Source organism: Cetorhinus maximus, chromosome 21 (assembly GCF_964194155.1).
Source record: "Cetorhinus maximus chromosome 21, sCetMax3.hap1.1, whole genome shotgun sequence".
In the NCBI taxonomy this organism is placed as follows: domain Eukaryota; kingdom Metazoa; phylum Chordata; class Chondrichthyes; order Lamniformes; family Cetorhinidae; genus Cetorhinus; species Cetorhinus maximus.
This window is the reverse complement of record NC_135899.1, coordinates 43,863,666-43,882,338: the sequence shown is the minus strand read 5'-3', so window position 1 is coordinate 43,882,338 and position 18,673 is coordinate 43,863,666. Positions and strand designations below refer to the sequence as shown.

The following is an 18,673-nucleotide window of genomic DNA, read 5'->3' as shown; positions in this document are numbered from 1 at the left end:
GCATAGGAAAATATATAAATTATTCAACAGTACACAAAATAATTATTCATATTTGTGTGAGTAGAAAATGTGTTCCCCAAGGACGTAGAAGCCAATGAAAAATTCTGGGACCTCCGAGCCCTCTTGCAGGATTGCAAGAGAGGCTTACTCTTACTGGCAGTAAAATAATGAGAGTTGGCATCAAGAAGGCAGAGAACAGAATGAAAGGTTTTGAACATAATGAACTGGAAAGGTAGAAACATTGACCATCAGACAATAAGTTCTTTTTGTTTCCACTCTAGGAGTGTCCAAGAGGTGTTTGCAAAGTCACCGTTCTGGGAGCACTTAGGTTCTGAATTTAGGGGTGGGGGTGGGGTGTGGTACTGTGATGGAGAGATGTGAACACTATGTGCGGATGATGAACCTGGGGAGCCTGGGGACACGGAGGCCAGGCTAATCATGGGAATGGTCGTTGGCAGTGAATGGGGGGCTTTGAATGCAATCGTGGATAGGAGTTGGGGAGCCCAGGGCAAGGGAGGCCCAAAGCTTCCTTATGAGGCAAGGAGAAGCATTCCTGTCCTTTCTGGCCTACATGGAAGCTTAAAATTGAGCTCCTGTCTGGGCTTCCTCTTGTCCACAATCCACCTCCCAGCAAATCGGGCCTGATAATAGAGCCATCATTGTTCCCCATCTCAAGCCCCTGACTGATATTGCAGCCAGGTCCAGGACCCAGTCTGTTTATTTAATATGGGATGCTGCTGCCTTCCTGTGGGTTCCCAGTGCAACTATTCAAAAGAGCAGGTTAAAATCGAGATACAGGGCTAAATGACTGTCCCTGTTTTAACTGTGTGGCCAGTATCCAACAGTATTCACGTATTTATTAGAACTACAGAGGGAGCAATTGAGGACAAGAGGGCCAATAACCAGAGAACCAAGATGGACAGCCATCAAAGATAAGAAGTGGAAACTGTTGGTCAGGCTTGTGAGATAGACAAAACAGAATTGCACCTTTGAAAAATTGAAAGAAACAAGAACAAAATTTTAATTGCATGTCCTTCTCAAAACCACACATGGGCTCAAAGAAGCCATCTCACCAAAACTGTCACAAAGCTTTTGCTTCGATGTGCAGGCAACATGGCTCCCAAGCACATTGGAAAATTGCAGGTGTAGCTGAGATCTTCTGTCCACTGAAATGGAATCATGGTTTCCAATATGCATCGGTTATGCTTTTATTTCAAGAGGATTGGAGTACAGGAATAAAGAAGTCTTAGTAAAAAGACAGAACTAAAAGCTCTATATCAGAATGCACATAGCATTTGTAACAAAACAAATGAATTGACAGCTCAAATAAAAATAAATATGTATGATCTGATAGCCATTACAGAGACATGGCTACAAGGTGACAATGGCTGGGACCTGAATATTCAAGGGTACATGACATTCTGGAAGGACAGGAAGCTAGGAAGAGGTGGTGGGGTGGCTCTGTTAATTAAGGATGACATTAGTACAATAGTGAGAGATGGCCTTTGTTTTAAAGATCAAGATGTAGAATCAGTTTGGGTAGAGATGAAAAAAAGCAAAGGCAAGAAGTCAGTTGTGGGAGTGGTTTATAGCCCCCCACCCCCCACCTCCCCACCATCAGTAACGACACTGTAGGATGGGATATACAGAAAGAAGTAATGGGGTCTTGTGAGAAAGGTATGGCGAATCAAATTGGCAAAGGTAGCCTGGAAGATGACTGTTTTCGGGGCAGTTTCTTGGAGGGGCACGTTCTAGAACCAACCAGAGGGCAAGTTATTCAAGACCTGGTAATGTGCAATGAGACTGTCTCATTGCCCTAGGTAGCAGTGATCATTAAATGATTAGATTATGCATTCAGTTTGAAGGAGATAACAGCGGGTCTAAGGCTGGTGTTTTAAACTTAATTTAAGAAAAAATTCTGTCATGGGATGTGGCAAGGCCAGTATTTGTTGCCCATCTCTAATTACGCTTGAACTGAATGGTTTCAGGGGGCAGTTAAGAGTCAACCACATTACTGTGGGTCTGGTCTGCAAAGATATGTTCCAGTGGAAAAAAAAACTTGAGGAAAAGGACGCATCATTCGTGGCTAACTAAGGAAGTTAAAGATAGTATCAAATTGAAAGAAAAAGTGTACAATTCAGCGAAGATTAGTGGCGGGTCAGTAAACTGGACAGCAAAGGGTGGCTAAAAAAAATGAGGGAGAAATTAGAATACGAGAGAAAGCTAGTTAGAAAAATAAAAACAGAAAGTAAGAGTTTCTACAGGTAATTAAAAAGGAAAAGAGTAGCTAAAGTGAGTGTTGGTCATCAAAAGAGCGAATGTGGTGAACTAATAATGGAAAATAGGAAATGGCGGAAGCATTGAACAGCTCTTTACTATAGAAGACACACAAAACCCCCCAGAAATAATTATAAATCAAAGGGTGAAAAGGGAGGAATTTAAAACAATTACAATCAGCAGGGAAAGGGAGAACATTATTAGAACTAAAAGCTGATAAGTCCCCAGGTCCTGATAGACTTCATCCTAGGGTTTTAAAAAAAGTTAGTGTTGAGATAGTGGATGCATTGGTTTTAACTTTCCAAAATTCTCTAGATTTTGGAAATCTCCCTTCAGATTGGAAAACAGAAAATGTTTTATTCTCCCTCTATTCAAGAAAGGAGGGAGACAGAAAACAGGAAACTACAGGTCAGTTAGCTTAACATCTGATATAGGGAAAAATGCTAGAATCTATTACTGTGTTAAGCAGGGCCTTAGAAAATCTTAATGCAATCAGGCAGAGTCAACATGATTTTGTGAAAGGGAAATCATGTTTAACTAATTTATTAGAGTTCTTTGAGGGAGTAACAAGCAACATGGTTAAAGGATATAGATATGGTGTATCTGGATTTCCCAAGGCATTTGGCAAGATGCCAAATCAAAGGGTACTGCACAAAATAAGAACTAATGGTATATATTAGCATGGATAGAGGATTCGTTAGCTAACAGGAAGCAGAGAGCAGGGATAAATGGGCCATTTTTGGGTTGGCAGGATGTAACCAATGGAGTGCCACAGAGATCAGTGCTGGGGCCTCAACTATTTACAATCTACAACAATGACTTGGATGAAGGGACCAAATGTATGATTGCGCAATTTGCTGATAACACAAAGACAGGTAGGAGAGTAAACTGTGAAGAGGACATAAGGAGTCAAAGGGATGTAGATAGGTTAAGTGAGTGGGAGGAAATTTGGCAGATGGAGTATAATGCAGGAAATTGTGAACTTGTCCACTTTGGCAGGAAGTATAGAAAAGCAGTATATTATTTAAATAGAGAGAAAATGCAGAACTCTGCAATACAGGGGGACCTGCTTGTCCTGGTGCATGAATCACATAAAGTTAGTATGCAGGTGCAGCAAGTGGTTAGGAAGGCAAATGGAATTTTGGCGTTTATTGCAAGGGGAATGGAATATAAAAGTAGGGATGATTTGCTACGGTTTGAGTGCTGTGTACAGTTTTGATCTCCTTATTTAAGAAAGCGTGTAATTGCATTAGAAACAGCGCAGAGAAGGTTCACTTGGCTGATTCCTAGGATGAAGGGACTGTCTTATGAGGAAAGGTTGGACAGGTTGGGCCTGTATCCATTGCAGTTTAAAAGAATTATCATATTGAAACATATAAGATCCTGAGGGGACATGACAGAGTGGACGCTGAAAGGATGTTTCCCCTTGTGGGAGAGACTACAAGAGGGGACACAGTGTAAAAATAAAGGGTCTCCCATTTAAGACGGAGATGAGGAGATTTTGCTTCTCTCAGAGAGGCATTAATTTGTGGAATTCTCTTCCCCAGAGAGCAGAGGAGGCCACGTCATTGAATATTTTTAAGGCTCAGTTAGACAGATTCTTAACTGACAAAGGAGTGAAAGGGTAAAGGGGGTAGGCAGGAAAATACAGGCCACAATCAGGTCAGCTATGATCTTATCAAATAGCAGAGAAGGCTCAAGGGACCAAATAGTCTACTCCTGCTCCTAATTCATATGTTTGTATTGCTAAACTTGTACAGGCCTTTGGTGAAACCACATCTTGAACAGTGTGTGCAGTTTTGGTCTACATATTTAGGGAAGGATATACTTGCATTGGAGGTGGGTTCACTAGATTGGTCCCTGGGATGAGAGGATTGTCCTATGATGAGAGGCTGAGTAAATTGGTTCTATATTCTGTGGAGTTTAAATGAATGAGAGGTGATCTCATTGGAACATACACGATTCTGAAGGGGCTTAACAGGGTAGTTACTGGAGTTTGTTTCCCCTGACTGGGGAATGTAGAATATGGGTCACAGTCTCTGGATAAGGGTTTGATCATTTAGGATTATGATGAGGAGAAATTTCTTTACTCAAGGAGTTTGAATCTTTGGAATTCTCTACCCCCAGAGGGTGGTGGGTGTTCTATCGGTGACTATATTTAAGGTGAGATAGCCATCTTGTGAGATCTTTGGTGTCTCAGGGAATCAAGAGATATGGGGAGTAGGTAGAAAGTGGAATTAAAGCCCAAGATCAACCATGTTCGTATTAACTGGCTGAGCAGGTTCAAAAAGCCATATGGTCTACTCCAGCTCCGATCTTTTGTGTTCTTGGATGCTTTGATTTGCACTGGGTTGGGGATCACCATACACTGAAAGCTGTTGGGTTGGGTAGGTGATCATGTATTGACCTGTCCTTGAGTTGAAGGATGTTAATGTTATGTTAATTGTATTGTTAAGATTAAGGGTAAACATTGGAGGGTATTGATTGATTAAGTATGTTGAGAGCATATGAAAAGAGACTGCTGAGCCACTGTGGTATTGGTAGATAGGAGGCAGAGGTATGTAATGCCACATTCTGTGAATAAACATACCAAAGAAAAAGTATTTGTGTCTCATTTCATACTTCACTATCTTGCTGGGATACATTTAACAAAGGATACCCATATGGGGTTGTAATAGATAGGGTGCATCCTTCATTGGTTTGGGGGCAGGCGGGTCACCTAGTTCTGAACAATACTGAATTGGGAGAGGCAGCAGGTTCAAGCTGTCTTGAGCTTTAGAGTTTGGGACATTCCCCTATTGAGCTGGACGCAAGGTGTTTTGAGCTGTACTGAGTTATATTCACCCTTTATTGTGCAAAGAATGATGTGGCTCTTATACTGAGCTAATTGATTGGTCTTTCTAACTCCTAAAGACCAGCTTGTTGCACACTGTCTTGGCTCGTAAGGTTAGAGTGGCAGTTCCCAGGAGCATGGTAAAGATCACCTGTCACTATTAGTTGATACAATGTGGCATCAAGCGGTTCATTTCAAAGCAAGAATTTGAGAATGAGCACTAATTAATGTTTAAAAAGCCTTCTAGCAATTGGCCTTTCATGGTGCTAATCTGTTGTAATTTGTTGTTCCTTTCAAGTGCAATTGATCACTGTGGGTGATCTTTTACTCCATTTTCCTTCTTATATCTGAAATCTTTCGATTTGTTCTCCATCAACTGGGAGATCCTAATCCTTGCTACTGAGTTCCTGAACTCCTCTTCAGCCCTCTGGAGGCTCCAAAGTGGGTCACTGGTGCTGCTGTCTGTGTGTCTCTCAGTGTTCAGTTCAGTTACATGGGCCCATTCCAGAGGAACCACTGCCTCAAGTAGTGTGCTCACAGGACTTCTCAAAGAATGATAGATATGGATAGATAAGAGGAATTCATTTTGCACAGCGAGTTTTGTTCTGGAATATGCCTGAAAGGGTGGTGGAAGCAGATTCAATAGTAATTTTCAATAGGGTTATATACTAAAAGGAAAAAAAACGCAGAGCTATAGGGAAAAAGCAGGTTTGTGGGACTAACTGGATTGTTCTCTCAAAGAGCCAGCACAGGAATGATGGGACAAATGGACTTCTTCTGTACTGGATGATTCTACAAATTGACAAAATATTGTTGAAAAGACATTGGTAATGCAGCAATAATGCACCAGTAAGCAGTAATGTAGCAATAATGCAGCAGGAAGTGATAATGCAGCAACAATGCAGCAGTAAGTGGTAACGTAGCAATAATGCAGCAGGAAGTGATAATGCAGCAATAATGCAACAGTCAGTAGTAATGCAGCAGTAACATATCTTCCCAGGTTACACTCTACTATTACAGCACTGACAACACAGGCACTTTTAACTCTTTTTGATGACAACCTCAAATATGTCAGAAGCTATTGCAGAAATCATTCAAACCCATCAGTATAAGCTTATGGGACCAAAAGGATTTATTTTTGTTGATAATGATTCACCTTTCTAGTAACAACATGTTTCTCCCTCAACTCAGCAAGAGAGACTAGAAGAGAATGGACAGGATAGATGGGAGCAACTGGATAAGAAGTAAGGTCAGGGTAACTGAAAGGAAATGGACAGGGAGCAGGAGGACAGTCAGGAGGTAAAGGAGAAAGCCACAAGGGAGAAGAGAATTGGTGAGGAGTTGGGGTGGGGTGGGGGGGGGGGGTGTAAGAGAAGGTTGATCAAACAGCAGGAAAGAGAGAAGTAGGAAAAGGAGTGGGCAGATCACAATGGAACCTTGTGTCTAATAGCTCAGTGACACTACGAACTATACTGTATGGCCGGGACTTTTCCAATGGCAGAATTTCCCTTCCTGCCATCCAAGGAGGCAGCAGCGAACACATTGCCACCAATACTAGCTTCCCTACAGCCAATTAACCCTCCACTGAGCTTTAATTGACTGGAGGTAGGACATCCGCCCCTCACTCAGGAGGAAGGCCTGCCTCAGAGAGCTGCTGGCCAATCTGATTGTCGCTCTCTAGTCCCAGCAGCGCCAGAAGCTGCAGTGGACAGGACTGGGTCTGCATGCAGACCCCAGAATCTAAGTACTAGGAGTCCAGGACCAGGCGGGGAGAGAGAGCAGCTACAGGGCCAGAAACTTTAGGAGGCACCCAATGTTGAAAGGAGGCTGTTGATGGAGGCGCCCCCATCTCCCACCCTTCCCGTCTGAAGCCTGAGCAGGATCACTTTTCGGGCATTCCCCCTGCCCCTGAACACTTCCCAACAACCTGAAAATTGAGGCTTGGTGGGAAACGGCCCTTAAATGGTCATTAATTGTCCACTTAAGGGCCTTAATTGAGGCAAGGGCACGGGAGCTGGCTGAGGCCTCACCCGTCCCACCGGAAAATTGCAGAGAGGTCAGGCTGGTGGGAAGGCCATTCAAAGAATTTTACAGCCAATCCCCACCAACAAACCTGCCGACGGAGGGGTGTAAAATTCTGCCATTGAAACAGATTAAATGGGAAGCTTGAGGATTGGAGTCCTGATTAAATCTAAGAGGCAATCTTTGACTCTTTGGGCTGGATTTTGCTGTCCCTATGCAGAGCAAATCCATGTTGGGTGGAGGAAGAGAGAGATAGGCAGGAGCTGATTCCAGGATTCCTGCCCCAATCCCATTATGTGGTATTTTTAAGAGAGCAGGATAAGGATGTGGGTCACTAGCCTGCACACAGCAATCGTGACACCAGTGACTCCACTGTGGAGGTTGTGATTTCAGATCCCCCGGAATTTTCATGGAGTCGGGGCAGCTTCTGAAGTAGAAGTGGTTCCTGCCAGCTCAAAGATGTCATGAACTATGGGGGAAACCTGTTCTGGAGTCGGAAACTTTTTGATAGGTATGTTTAAAAGTTGTTGTTAACTTCACATGTCATAATCAAATGCTATATGATAAGTTAAGTATGATTTTAATACAGTGATTGATAATAGGGCTTTGTTTAGAAAAGGTAAGTGACCCTTAAATTGACCAGTTTGTGTAAGTGGAAAAGTCTTCAGATGCATTCAAGTACATTATCCGCTGGATAAAGTGCTTTTCTAAATTGAACAGTATTGAGATTCAGTTTTATTGTGTCAATTTCACCCTGTGCTCTGATCTTTTTATTGATTGACAGGTCAGCCATCTGTTCAGCCTTTGAAGCAATGGAACAGGTAGCCATCTGTTCCACTATTTCAAAGATTTTAATGTATTTGGCTCTGGATGCTTTGTTAATACTGTTGTGCATGGAATCTCATTATGAATGCTCAGCTGAGCTCCAAACATCACTAATGGGTTCAGTTCAGCAGGGGTTGTTGATACAACTATCAAAAAGACTGTAAGCTTTGTTTAAAAGCTGTGTTTATTTGTGCCACGACACGAGAGTGAGCACTTCCTGCACATACACAATTGCAGTCTCTGTCAAGAGTATCAACTTCTTGCATTAAAACAAGCACGTTGGCTTGTCAGGGTCTAATAATAAAGTTTAAGTTACCCATTTTTAGGTCTGTGCAGTCCTTAACCAACTGCAAGTTCTTGTAAAAGCAAAATACTGCGGATGCTGGAAATCTGAAATTTAAAAAAAGAAAATGCTGGGAAAACTCAACAGATCTGGCAGTATCTACGGAGAGAGAAACAGAGTTAATGTTTCAAGTCTGTATAACTCTTCTTCAGAGCTTTCCAGCATTTTCTGTTTTTATTGCGAGTTCTTTAATCTAGTCTCCCTATTGTTTTTAACTGTTTCCTCTATAAATCATGTTTCTGATGTTTCAGTAAATGATGAAGATATATAATCAAAAAAATTCACTAAATGAGATTCCTAACTTCCAATGAACTCAGAGGAGAATTGATTGTAATATCTATTTTAAGAATACTTTTTGGTAAAAATCAATAACAAAAAGTATTTTAAAAATATTTTTAAAACTCAGTATCCAGCATGGAACCTGAACCCATGACTGTTTGATTGGAAGTCCGACCTACCGACTGAGCTAACCAGGATACATAGCAGCTCCTTACACAAAGACAGAACGTAAGTGGAAAGATTTCACTTTCGTGGTTTGTATGAAATAGAAAGGCAATGATTATGTGCATAATGTCTATCATTGCTGCCTGGTGCGTGAAGCTTGGGAGGGACAAGTCCGTCAGCACCCAAGTGATGTAACTTACGTGAAAGGCATGGAGTGCAAGTCTCTCCTCGCCAAGCATCAAATGACGGCACAGGAATCTGCTGGTGCAAATTCAACTACAAAGTGTGTGACAACTCAACAACATGTGTAAACTCAGTGTTGTAGCATAACAAACTCGCTAGAGCCCCATATTCTGATCTCCTGCCTCGACAGGAAAGACATAGGAACCGTTACACATGTGCTGATAGTCACAGTGTAGGCCAAGTGCACATGTGCAACTGTTCCTGACACCTTTCCACTCAGTGGGGGGGGGTGCATTACAATGTTGTTTAAATTGACAGTTTTATGACCCTCTGAGAGGGCTGCACTTGCTTGAAGTGGTTTTTGAATGCCTGTTTGTTCACTTCGACAGTTTTACAACCACTTAATAGGATTAAGGTTTATTCAAGTGAACTTTGAATAACTGTTTATTTTGACAGTTTCACGAGCATCTCAAAGACTTCTTAATGCTATCCTAGGGCTCATGAGTTCTATCCATAGTGAATAGTGGGGATTGAGTAGGCATGGGGGGAATATGGGGGTAAGTAGTGGGAATGAGGGATATAGAGTGGGCATGGGGGATGTGAGGGGCATTGATGAATGGTAGAGACTTGGGGTATGGGGGCTAAGAGGGATATATGGGCATGGGGGGCAGTGGGTTATGGGAGTTGTGGATTGGTTGGGAGTGAGGGGCGTGAGGCAGTAAGAGGGATGGGTGGGGAGGGTGAGGAAGGGGGCTGAGGGCCAGGATGCCTAACACTCATTTACAGAACTGGGTCAATGTCCCAGTGAATAGATATGGGTATCCTAACCTGTCCAACTTGACATCCACCCATCTCCTTTCCAGGTGCGGACCGGCTTTGGGAGATGGCAACCCCGACCTCAGTCCATCCCCACCACCCCTCAATGGAAGTAGCATGGGCAGGCACTGCCGGGCAGGAGGCAGGATTGCAGTGTCAGGAAATATCCCGACTTGCAATTTCTGCCTCAAAGGAGAACATCCAGCCCTTTGTCTTCAGCACGGCTGCCTTGCTGGAGCCTGCTACCGGTTGGAAAATCAGGCTTTACTGTTCCTGCCTTATGTCCAACAGCACACTCATGGAGGCTGCATGTGAGAGTGTAACCCGGAGAGAAGGCACCTCTCATAGATGGAATTGTCCTATGAGGAGAGAGTTTAGAAGAATGAGAGGTGATCTCATTGAAGCATACAAAATTCTTACAGGGCTCGACAGGGTAGATTCAGGAAAGATTTTTATCCTGGTTGGGAGGATCTAGAACCAGGAACACAGTCTCAGAATAAGGGACAGGCCATCTAGGACTGAGATGAGGAGGAATTTCTTCACTCAGAGGGTGGTGAATCTTTGGAATTCTCTGTGCCAGAGGGCTGTGGAGGCTCAGTCACTGAATATATTTAAGACAGAGATCAAAAAATTTCTAGATATCAAAGATATCAAGGGATATGGGGATGGTACAGGAAAATGGCCTTGGGATAGAAGATCAGCCATGATCTAGTTGAATGGCAGAGCAGGTTAGAGGGGCTGAATGGCCTTCACCAGCTTCTGAATCCTATGCTCCTAATGGGTTCTGTAGCTGATTCAGCAGAGCCTGCAATCCCTCATAGCCAAAGGAAATGTCTTTCCCCCTAACTCAACAAACTGCTGGGAATTTGAAATGCCTGGATTCAAGAAATAACATTTTTTTTCTCAAACCATTTCCTACTTTGACACCAGACCCTGAGTAATTTCCAAGGAGGTTTTATACATCCTCTGTGTTCGGATTCCATTCAACAAATGCTTCTTTTAGATTAGCTGCTCACTCAGTGCTCTCCAGTTACTGTGTCAATTCTGCCCAGCCTCAGGATCACACAGAGAGCCATTTATCCAACCCTACTGAATCACTGACAACCAGCCAAAACACGCAGGATACAACAGGGCACTGGCTACAAAACGTGCTGATAAAAGTGAATGATCAGATAATTTGAGTTTAGTTTTAAGGTAACAGCAGGAGATTGTTGTGTGTTTCTCTGAGCCTTGTTTTCATTAAACGAAGGGCCCTGATTGGACAAGATCAGAAGGTTCAGCGCAAGATTTTTGAAACAAATTCTTAAAAATAAGAACGGAAATAACTGCCTTCCTGTGAACAAGCTCATCCTCAGCTCTCCATCCCAATTAAAGTTAAAATAAAACTAAAAATTGGACCAAAAGATTAAACTACTTCCTCGGTCTATAAATTAAATAAGACTGAAGTCAGATTTTTCCAGCACCTCGAAGGCGGGGCCGATGAGCCACCGAAATCTCCAATCACATCAGCAGGACCAGAAGATCTCACTGGTGTGAGGGGCTGGAAAATTCTGGCCAAAATCTCGAAAGCCAGTTATTATTGTGGCACTGAGTGTGGTACAACAGGAATGCTGCATATTGCAAATCGACCCTCCTCTACCAGTTCAAACTGACTTTTAATACTTACAGCTTTGCCTCTGGGTCCTGGAGGACCAGTTCCACCAGCCATTCCTCTGTCACCCTAGAGCAAGAGAGAAACAAAGTGAGTGTGACGTTGCAGTATTTGCAGGAGTAACAAAATGTTAAGAGTGATTTCAGAGCAAAGAGGTCCCGTGGTTAAGCGGAGTCCATTGTCAATTCAAAACCATTAATCGGAGACTTCAGCATCGCAAGGAAATGCACTAAAGAATATGTGTTACCTTGCTGAGTGCTGGTGATGTGATGTTAATTGAAATTGCCCCCATATCCTACCCCGCCCAACACCCCCATGCCCCTTCCATGCAACTAATACACCTTGCACTATTTAACACTAAAGCTGAGTTGACCTGGTTGAAGTCTTCTTGTAGGATTGATATAAGGAAAGGGATGATGGATTTTACACTGGTTGCTGAGACAGTAATGAGAAGGCATTTGGACAATGGGGGAACAAATTCTTGTTGGAGCAGAGTTTGCATCAAAAGGCTGCTCATCACTAGAACCCCATGTTAGCAACTGTTAGGGGTTACACTCCATTCCAGTGTACATATGTTCCACTACGCGGTTTACACAGTGCAGTGAAGGGGCTGCGAGTAGTTCTGCAGCAGCCAAGTCACTAGTAACATGTGCTTCACACAATCAGTAAAACGTCCAATAGTTACCCTAACACAGAATCGCTCACCTCCTTGGTTGTTCCAGAGTCTCCAGAAATTAACCATCAGTCTCCAAAGACTCAGCTGCAAAGCTTTGAAATTATTGGGGAGTTTAAAAAATATTGGAGATATTGGGGGAAAAAAAGCTGCTTGACTGATAGTCAACAATCATCCAATCAGGTAAAGAGTATCTTAAATTTTTCAATTTGCATGGGAAGCCAGTCTGTCACAAAGATGGACCTCTTGGGTTTCCAATGCCAGGAGTGAGATTTATCAGGATTACCCGCTCCACATCACACGCTCACCCACTCAGCATTTGCGATGCCATGGCATACAAGGCTATGGGCCTAGTGCTGGAAAATGGGATTAGAATAGTTAGGTACTTGTTTGACTGGTGCAGACTCGATGGGCCAAAGGGCCTTTTTCTGTGCTGTAGACCTCTATGACTCTATGACCATATGCCTCAATCCTACCTACCATATACCTAACTCCACCCACTCACTTGCAATATCCCTCAACCTCACCCACAATTTGTTTTATTCTTTCCTGGGACATGGGCTTCGCTGGCAAAGTCAGCATTTATTGCCCATCCCTAATTGCTCTTGAACTGAGCGGCTTGCTAGGCCACATTTCAGGAGGCAATTAAGAGTTGACCACATTATTGTGGATCTGAAGTCACATATAGGCCAGACCAAGTAAGGATGGCAGATTTCCTTCCCTAAATGACATTGTTGAACCATATGGGTTTTTATGAAAATTGAGAATAGATTTCACGGCCACCATCACCGAGATCAGCTTTATATTCCAGATTTATTAATTGAACTCAAATTCCACCAGCTGCCGTCCATTTATTGGGCAGGTCCATTAATTACTTCAATTAGTTTTTAAATGGCCTCAATAGGCCATTGACTGATTTGGCTGCGCCCCTGCCAACCTGAAAATTGAAATGAGGTGGGGTAACGTCGAGAGTTCTGCCCCCAATGTCATCCCGCATCATTTTACATGTCGGCGAGTGGGCCCCGCCCCCCGCTCGCCGAACTTAATATCCTGGCCCATAGCTCTGAATCCCACCAATCCTCCGTATCCCGTAACCCTACTTACATAAGATATCCTTCAACCCATCTCCTTGCTCTATCTCTCATCCTCACCTACCCACTGTGGGGTTATGTGTATGTGCTGTTAGGACCACAGTATCACTACAGTATTTGGTTGTTGAGGTCCAACATGGGGAAGTAGGTAGTGCACAAGGTTGATTTGTTACAAGGTGACAGCACCTGAAACACCTTGCCCAGAGACCTTCCAGAACTATCTCAGCACATGCTAATGTTCGAAAACCACCTTACAATTTTGCATATGACTCACCTTCAGACCCATGGGTCCTGGTGGGCCGATCTCCCCCTGAGGTCCACGCTCACCCTGTCAAAAGCAGAACAGATGGTTAGTCTCTCTCTCTCCCTTTAGGTATTTCACAGAATGTTTCTTGGAGCAATATGTTGTGGAACCAACTAGAGAACAGGCTATTCTGGATTTGGTTTTGTGTAATGAGATGGGATTAATTAATGATCTCATAGCAAAGGATCCTCTGTGGAAGAGTGGAGGACACTAGTACCACCCCAATAGTAACAGGTAGCGCAGAGGGTATAGAGAAGGAGGAACTTAGAACAATTACCATCACTAGAGAAAAAGTACTGAGCAAACTATTGGGATTAAAGGGTGACAAGTCCCCAGGACCCAATGGCCTACATCCCAGGGTCTTAAAGGAAGTGGCAGCAGAGATAGCGGATGCATTGGCTATAATATTCCAAAATTCCCTGGATTCTGAAAAGTTTCCAGTGGATTTGAAAAATGCTAATATAACGCTCTTATTCAAAAAGGGGGGGAGGCAAAAAGTAGGAAACTATAGACCAGTTAGTTTAACGTCTGTCATTGGGAAATTGTTGGAATCCATTATTAAGGAAGTAGAAATGGAGCATTTAGAAAGTCAAAATGCAATCCATCAGAGTCAGCATGGTTTTATGAAGAGTAAATCATGTTTGACTAATTTGCTAGAGTTCTTTGAAGATGTGACAAGGAAGGTGGATAATGGGGATCCTGTAGATGTAGTATATCTGGACTTCCAGAAGGCCTTTGATAAGGTGCTGCACAAAAAATTAATACACAAGATAAGATCACACGGAGTTAGGGTAATATATTAGCTTGGATAGAGGATTAGCTAACCAATAGAAAGCAGAGAGTCAGGATAAATAGGTCTTTTTCTGGATGGCAAGCTGTAACGAGTGGAGTGCCACAGGGTTCAGTCTTTGGGCCCCAACTATTTACAATCTATATTAATGACTTGGATTCAGGAATGAAAGGTACTATAGCTAAATTTGCAGATGACACCAGAATAGGTGGGAAAGTAAGTTGCAATGAAGAAATAAGAAATTTACAAACGGATCTGGACATGTTAGGTTAATGGGCCAAAATTTGGCAGATGGAGTTTAACATGGATAAGTGTGAGGTTATCCATTTTGGTTAGAAGAATAAAAAGGCGACTTATTATTTAAATAGAAAGAAACTTCAGAATGCTTCAGTGCAGAGGGATCTGGGTGTCTTTGTGTATGAATCGCTGAAAGCTAGTATGCAGGTACAGCAGGTAATAAGGAAGGCAAATGGAATTTTGGCATTTATTGCTAAAGGAATAGAGTATAAAAATAGGGAAGTGTTATTGCAACTGTACAAGGCATTGGTGAGACCGCACCTGGAGTATTGTGCACAGTTTTGATCCCCTTACTTGAGGAAGGGTGTAGTTGCATTGCAGTTCAGAGGAGGTTCACTAGATTGATCCCAGAGATGCGAGGCTTATTTTATGAGGAGAGATTGAGCAGTTTAGGCCCATACTTGCTAGAGTTTAGAAGGATGAGAGGAGATCTAATTGAGGTATATTAGATGCTAAAGGGGATAGACAAAGTAGACACGGAGCGGATGTTTCCCCTTGTGGGGCATTCTAAAAGGAGAGGCCATAGTTTTAGGCTAAGGGGTGGTAGATTTAAATCAGAGATGAGGAGGAATTACTTTTCTCAGAGGGTCGTGAATCTGTGGAATTCACTACCTCAGAGTGCAGTGGATGCCGGGACGCTGAATAAATTTAAGGAGGAGATAGACAGATTTTTAGTTAGTAACAGGTTGAAAGGTTATGGGGAGAGGGCGGGAAATTGGAGTTGAGGCCGAAGTGAGATCAGCCATGATCATATTGAATGGCGGGGCAGGCTCGAGGGGCTGAATTGCCTACTCCTGCTCCTAGTTCTTATATTCTTATGTTAATGTTGGAGAAAAAAGCAGTAATACGATCAGATAAATGGATTCTTTTTCCTTACCATTTGACCTGGAGGGCCAGTGGGACCAGTCATTCCCCAAATGCCACTTTCACCCTGTTGTTAAAAAAAACACCATCCACTAGTGAGCTAGGAGAAACAGTTGTTAAATAGAAACAAAGCCCCAAACAGAAATGCGGAGATTACAACAACCTGCAGCTATAAGGCACATTTACCATAATAAATAGTCCCAAGGACCCTCACAAGAGCGTTGTTAAACACAATTTGACACTGAGACACATGATGAAATTATAGAACAAATGACCATAAACCTAGCCAAGAAGTAGGTTTAAAGGATCATATTAAAGGAGGTGCAGTGATTAAAGGAGGGAATTCCAGAGCTTTGATCCTAAGCAGTTGAAGGCATCGTCAATAATGGTGGGATGAAGGAAATACAATAAGGTGCACCTACTTGCAATGGGGATACTTTACAACTTTCTGATCTCAAGTTTTGTACTACTAAACGACGATTTGATCTGTGATTGTTACGCACAACTAACATGCCCTACTGGCAAAGACTCTGCCTGAGAGAAATCAGGAGGAGGCCAACATGGATCATCCACTCGGCACTTCTGGCTGAAGATTGTTGCAAACGCTTCAGCTTTATCTTGTGCATTGATGTACTGGGCTCCCCCATCATTGAGAATGGGGATATTTGTGGAGCCTCCCCCTCCAGTGAGTTGTTTAATTGTCCACCACCAGTCACGACTGGATGTGGCAGGACTGCAGGGCTTAGATCTGATCTGTTGGTTGTGGGATCGCATTAGCTCTGTCTATCACATGCTGCTTCCAATGGTTGGCATGTAAGTAGTCCTGTGTTGTAGCTTCACCAAGTTGACACGTCATTTTTAGGTATGCCTGGTGCTGCTCCTGGTATGCCCTCCTGCACTCTTCATTGAACCAGGATTAATCCCCTGACTTGGTGGTAATGGTAGAGAGGGGGATATGCCAGGCCATGAATTCTGCTGCTATTGATGGCTGTATAGCACGTCATGGGTGCCCAGTTTTGAGTTGCTAGATTTGTTTGAAACCTAGCCTATTTAGCACAGTGGTAGTGCCACACAACATGATGAAGGGTATCTTCAATGTGAAGACGGGACTTAGTCTCCACAAGGAATGTGCGATGGTCACTCCTCCCAATACTGTCATGGACAGATGTATCTGTGACAAGTAGATTGGTGAGGACAAGATCAAGTAGGTTTTTCCCTCTTGTTGGTCCCTCACCACCTGCCGCAGACCCAGTCTAGCAGCTATGTCTTTTAGGATTCGGCCAGCTATGTCAGTGGTGGTGCTCCCGAGCCACTCTTGGTGATGATCATTGAGGTCCTCCACCCAGAGTGCAATCTGTGCCCTAGCCACGCTCAGTGCTTCCTCCAAGGGTGTTCAACATGGAGGCATACTGATTCATCAGCTGAGGGAGAGTAATAGGTGGTAATCAGCAGGAGGTTTTCTTGACCATGCTTCACCTGATGACATGAGGCTTCATGAGGCCCAGAGTCAATGTTGAGGACTCCCAGGGAAACTCCCTCCTGGCTGTATACCGCTGTGCCGCCACCTCTGCTGGGTCTGACCTGACGGTGGGACCGGACATACCCAGGGATCATGATGGTATTGTCTGGGGCATTATCTGTAAGGTATGATTCTGTGAGTAAGTCTATGTCAGGCTATTGCTTTACTAGTCTGTGGGACAGTTCTCACAATTTTGGTCCATACCCCTGGATGTCAGGGCTGTATGTGTCATTATCATTTCCGGTGCCCATGTCGATGCCAGGTGGATTTATTGTTTTTCAACAATAGTTGCTTGCTAGGCCATTTCAGAGGGAGTTAAGAGTCCACCACATTGCTGTGATCAGACCAGATAAGGACAGCATTATAGTGAATCCGATGGGTTTTAATGAAAATTTCATGGCCACCATTAATGAGACTTGCTTTCAATTCCACATTTTTTAATTAATTGAATTTAAATTTCACCAGCTGCCTTGGTGGGATTTGAACCCATGTCCCCTGAGAATTAACCTGGGCCTCTAGATTACAAGTCCACTGACATTACCACAACACCGCCATCTCCCCCAGAATCTGCACAGAGTCTGTTAGGTTGTGTGGTGTTGGGAGAGTGCTCATGTACTTTAAAAATTCAGAAAACTTCCTTTTGCATATTTTTAGCTTTCTGTTTTTTCTTTACTAACAGGAGTTGGAATTGGATATCTGCCAGAAGAGAAATCTGAAGGGATATGGGGAAAGAGCAAGGCAGTGGCACTGACTGGACAGCTCTTTCACAGAGTAAGAACAGGTGTAAAAGACCGAATGGCCTCCTGCTATGATTCTAGAAGTGGGTGTGCATCAATAGCTACATTCCCAACTCTCCTGACCCAACTTCTGGTACCACTTCCCCCACCACCATAAATTCTTACTACATGACACATGGGGTAACTGATAGTGGGGTTTGGGTGCATAAGCCAATGACATGAAAGGGAGGTGAGTGAATTCAAATCAAGCAGGCAAAGCCCAGTGTGCTGATTTCTGGGTTTAACCCATTGGCGTGTGTTGGAAATTGATAATCAACCACACTATGAACACATCTTTGGTGGCCATCAAATCCTGAAATGGGACGTGACACTGCAGCTTCTGACTTAGAGACACGCACGCTACCACTGCACCATGAGATGCCCTCGGTTTCAATACGTATTTAAATTTAAAACAAACATACTGAAGGCATGTATAATTCCAAACTGAGAGCAGGATTTCCAAAGGAACATTTAACCAAACATGATAAAGAATGTTTCATTACCTTCGATCCAGCAGCTCCCTTTTGACCAGGTTGTCCCGCTAAACCCTATCAAAGGAATCATAACCTGTTAGCTTCCTGCACAATGAACTGACCATCACTGGAATCAAAGCCATCAGAAACATTTCTTTAATTCAGTTTGCTATGCCCTACCTCTCCTGAAGGTGCTGATCTCACTGGGGGACAGTTCCTGAAGGTGCTGAACTCACTGGGGTACAGATCCTGAAGGTGCTGACTCTCTCTGGGGTACAGTTCCTGAAGGTGCTGATCTCACTGGGGGACAGTTCCTGAAGGTGTTGACTCTCACTGGGGGACAGATCCTGAAGGTGCTGACTCTCTCTGGGGTACAGTTCCTGAAGGTGCTGACTCTCACTGGGGGACAGTTCCTGAAGGTGTTGACTCTCACTGGGGGACAGTTCCTGAAGGTGCTCTCACTGGGGTACACTTCCTGAAGGTGCTGACTCT

At 43.5% G+C, this 18,673-nt stretch overlaps 1 protein-coding gene across 1 annotated transcript in view; it reads right to left on the bottom strand.

Annotated features, from left to right (window-relative positions):
• col9a2 (procollagen, type IX, alpha 2) overlaps positions 1-18,673 on the bottom strand; it is a 173,372-nt gene that overhangs the window by 45,961 nt on the left and 108,738 nt on the right. The window contains exons 20-23 of the mRNA XM_078566890.1: positions 18,212-18,256; positions 15,427-15,480; positions 13,433-13,486; positions 11,410-11,463 (exon numbers count right to left, since the gene is read on the bottom strand). Of these exons, the coding sequence (XP_078423016.1) occupies positions 11,410-11,463; positions 13,433-13,486; positions 15,427-15,480; positions 18,212-18,256 (207 nt within the window). The remainder of the gene's footprint in view (positions 1-11,409; positions 11,464-13,432; positions 13,487-15,426; positions 15,481-18,211; positions 18,257-18,673) is intronic.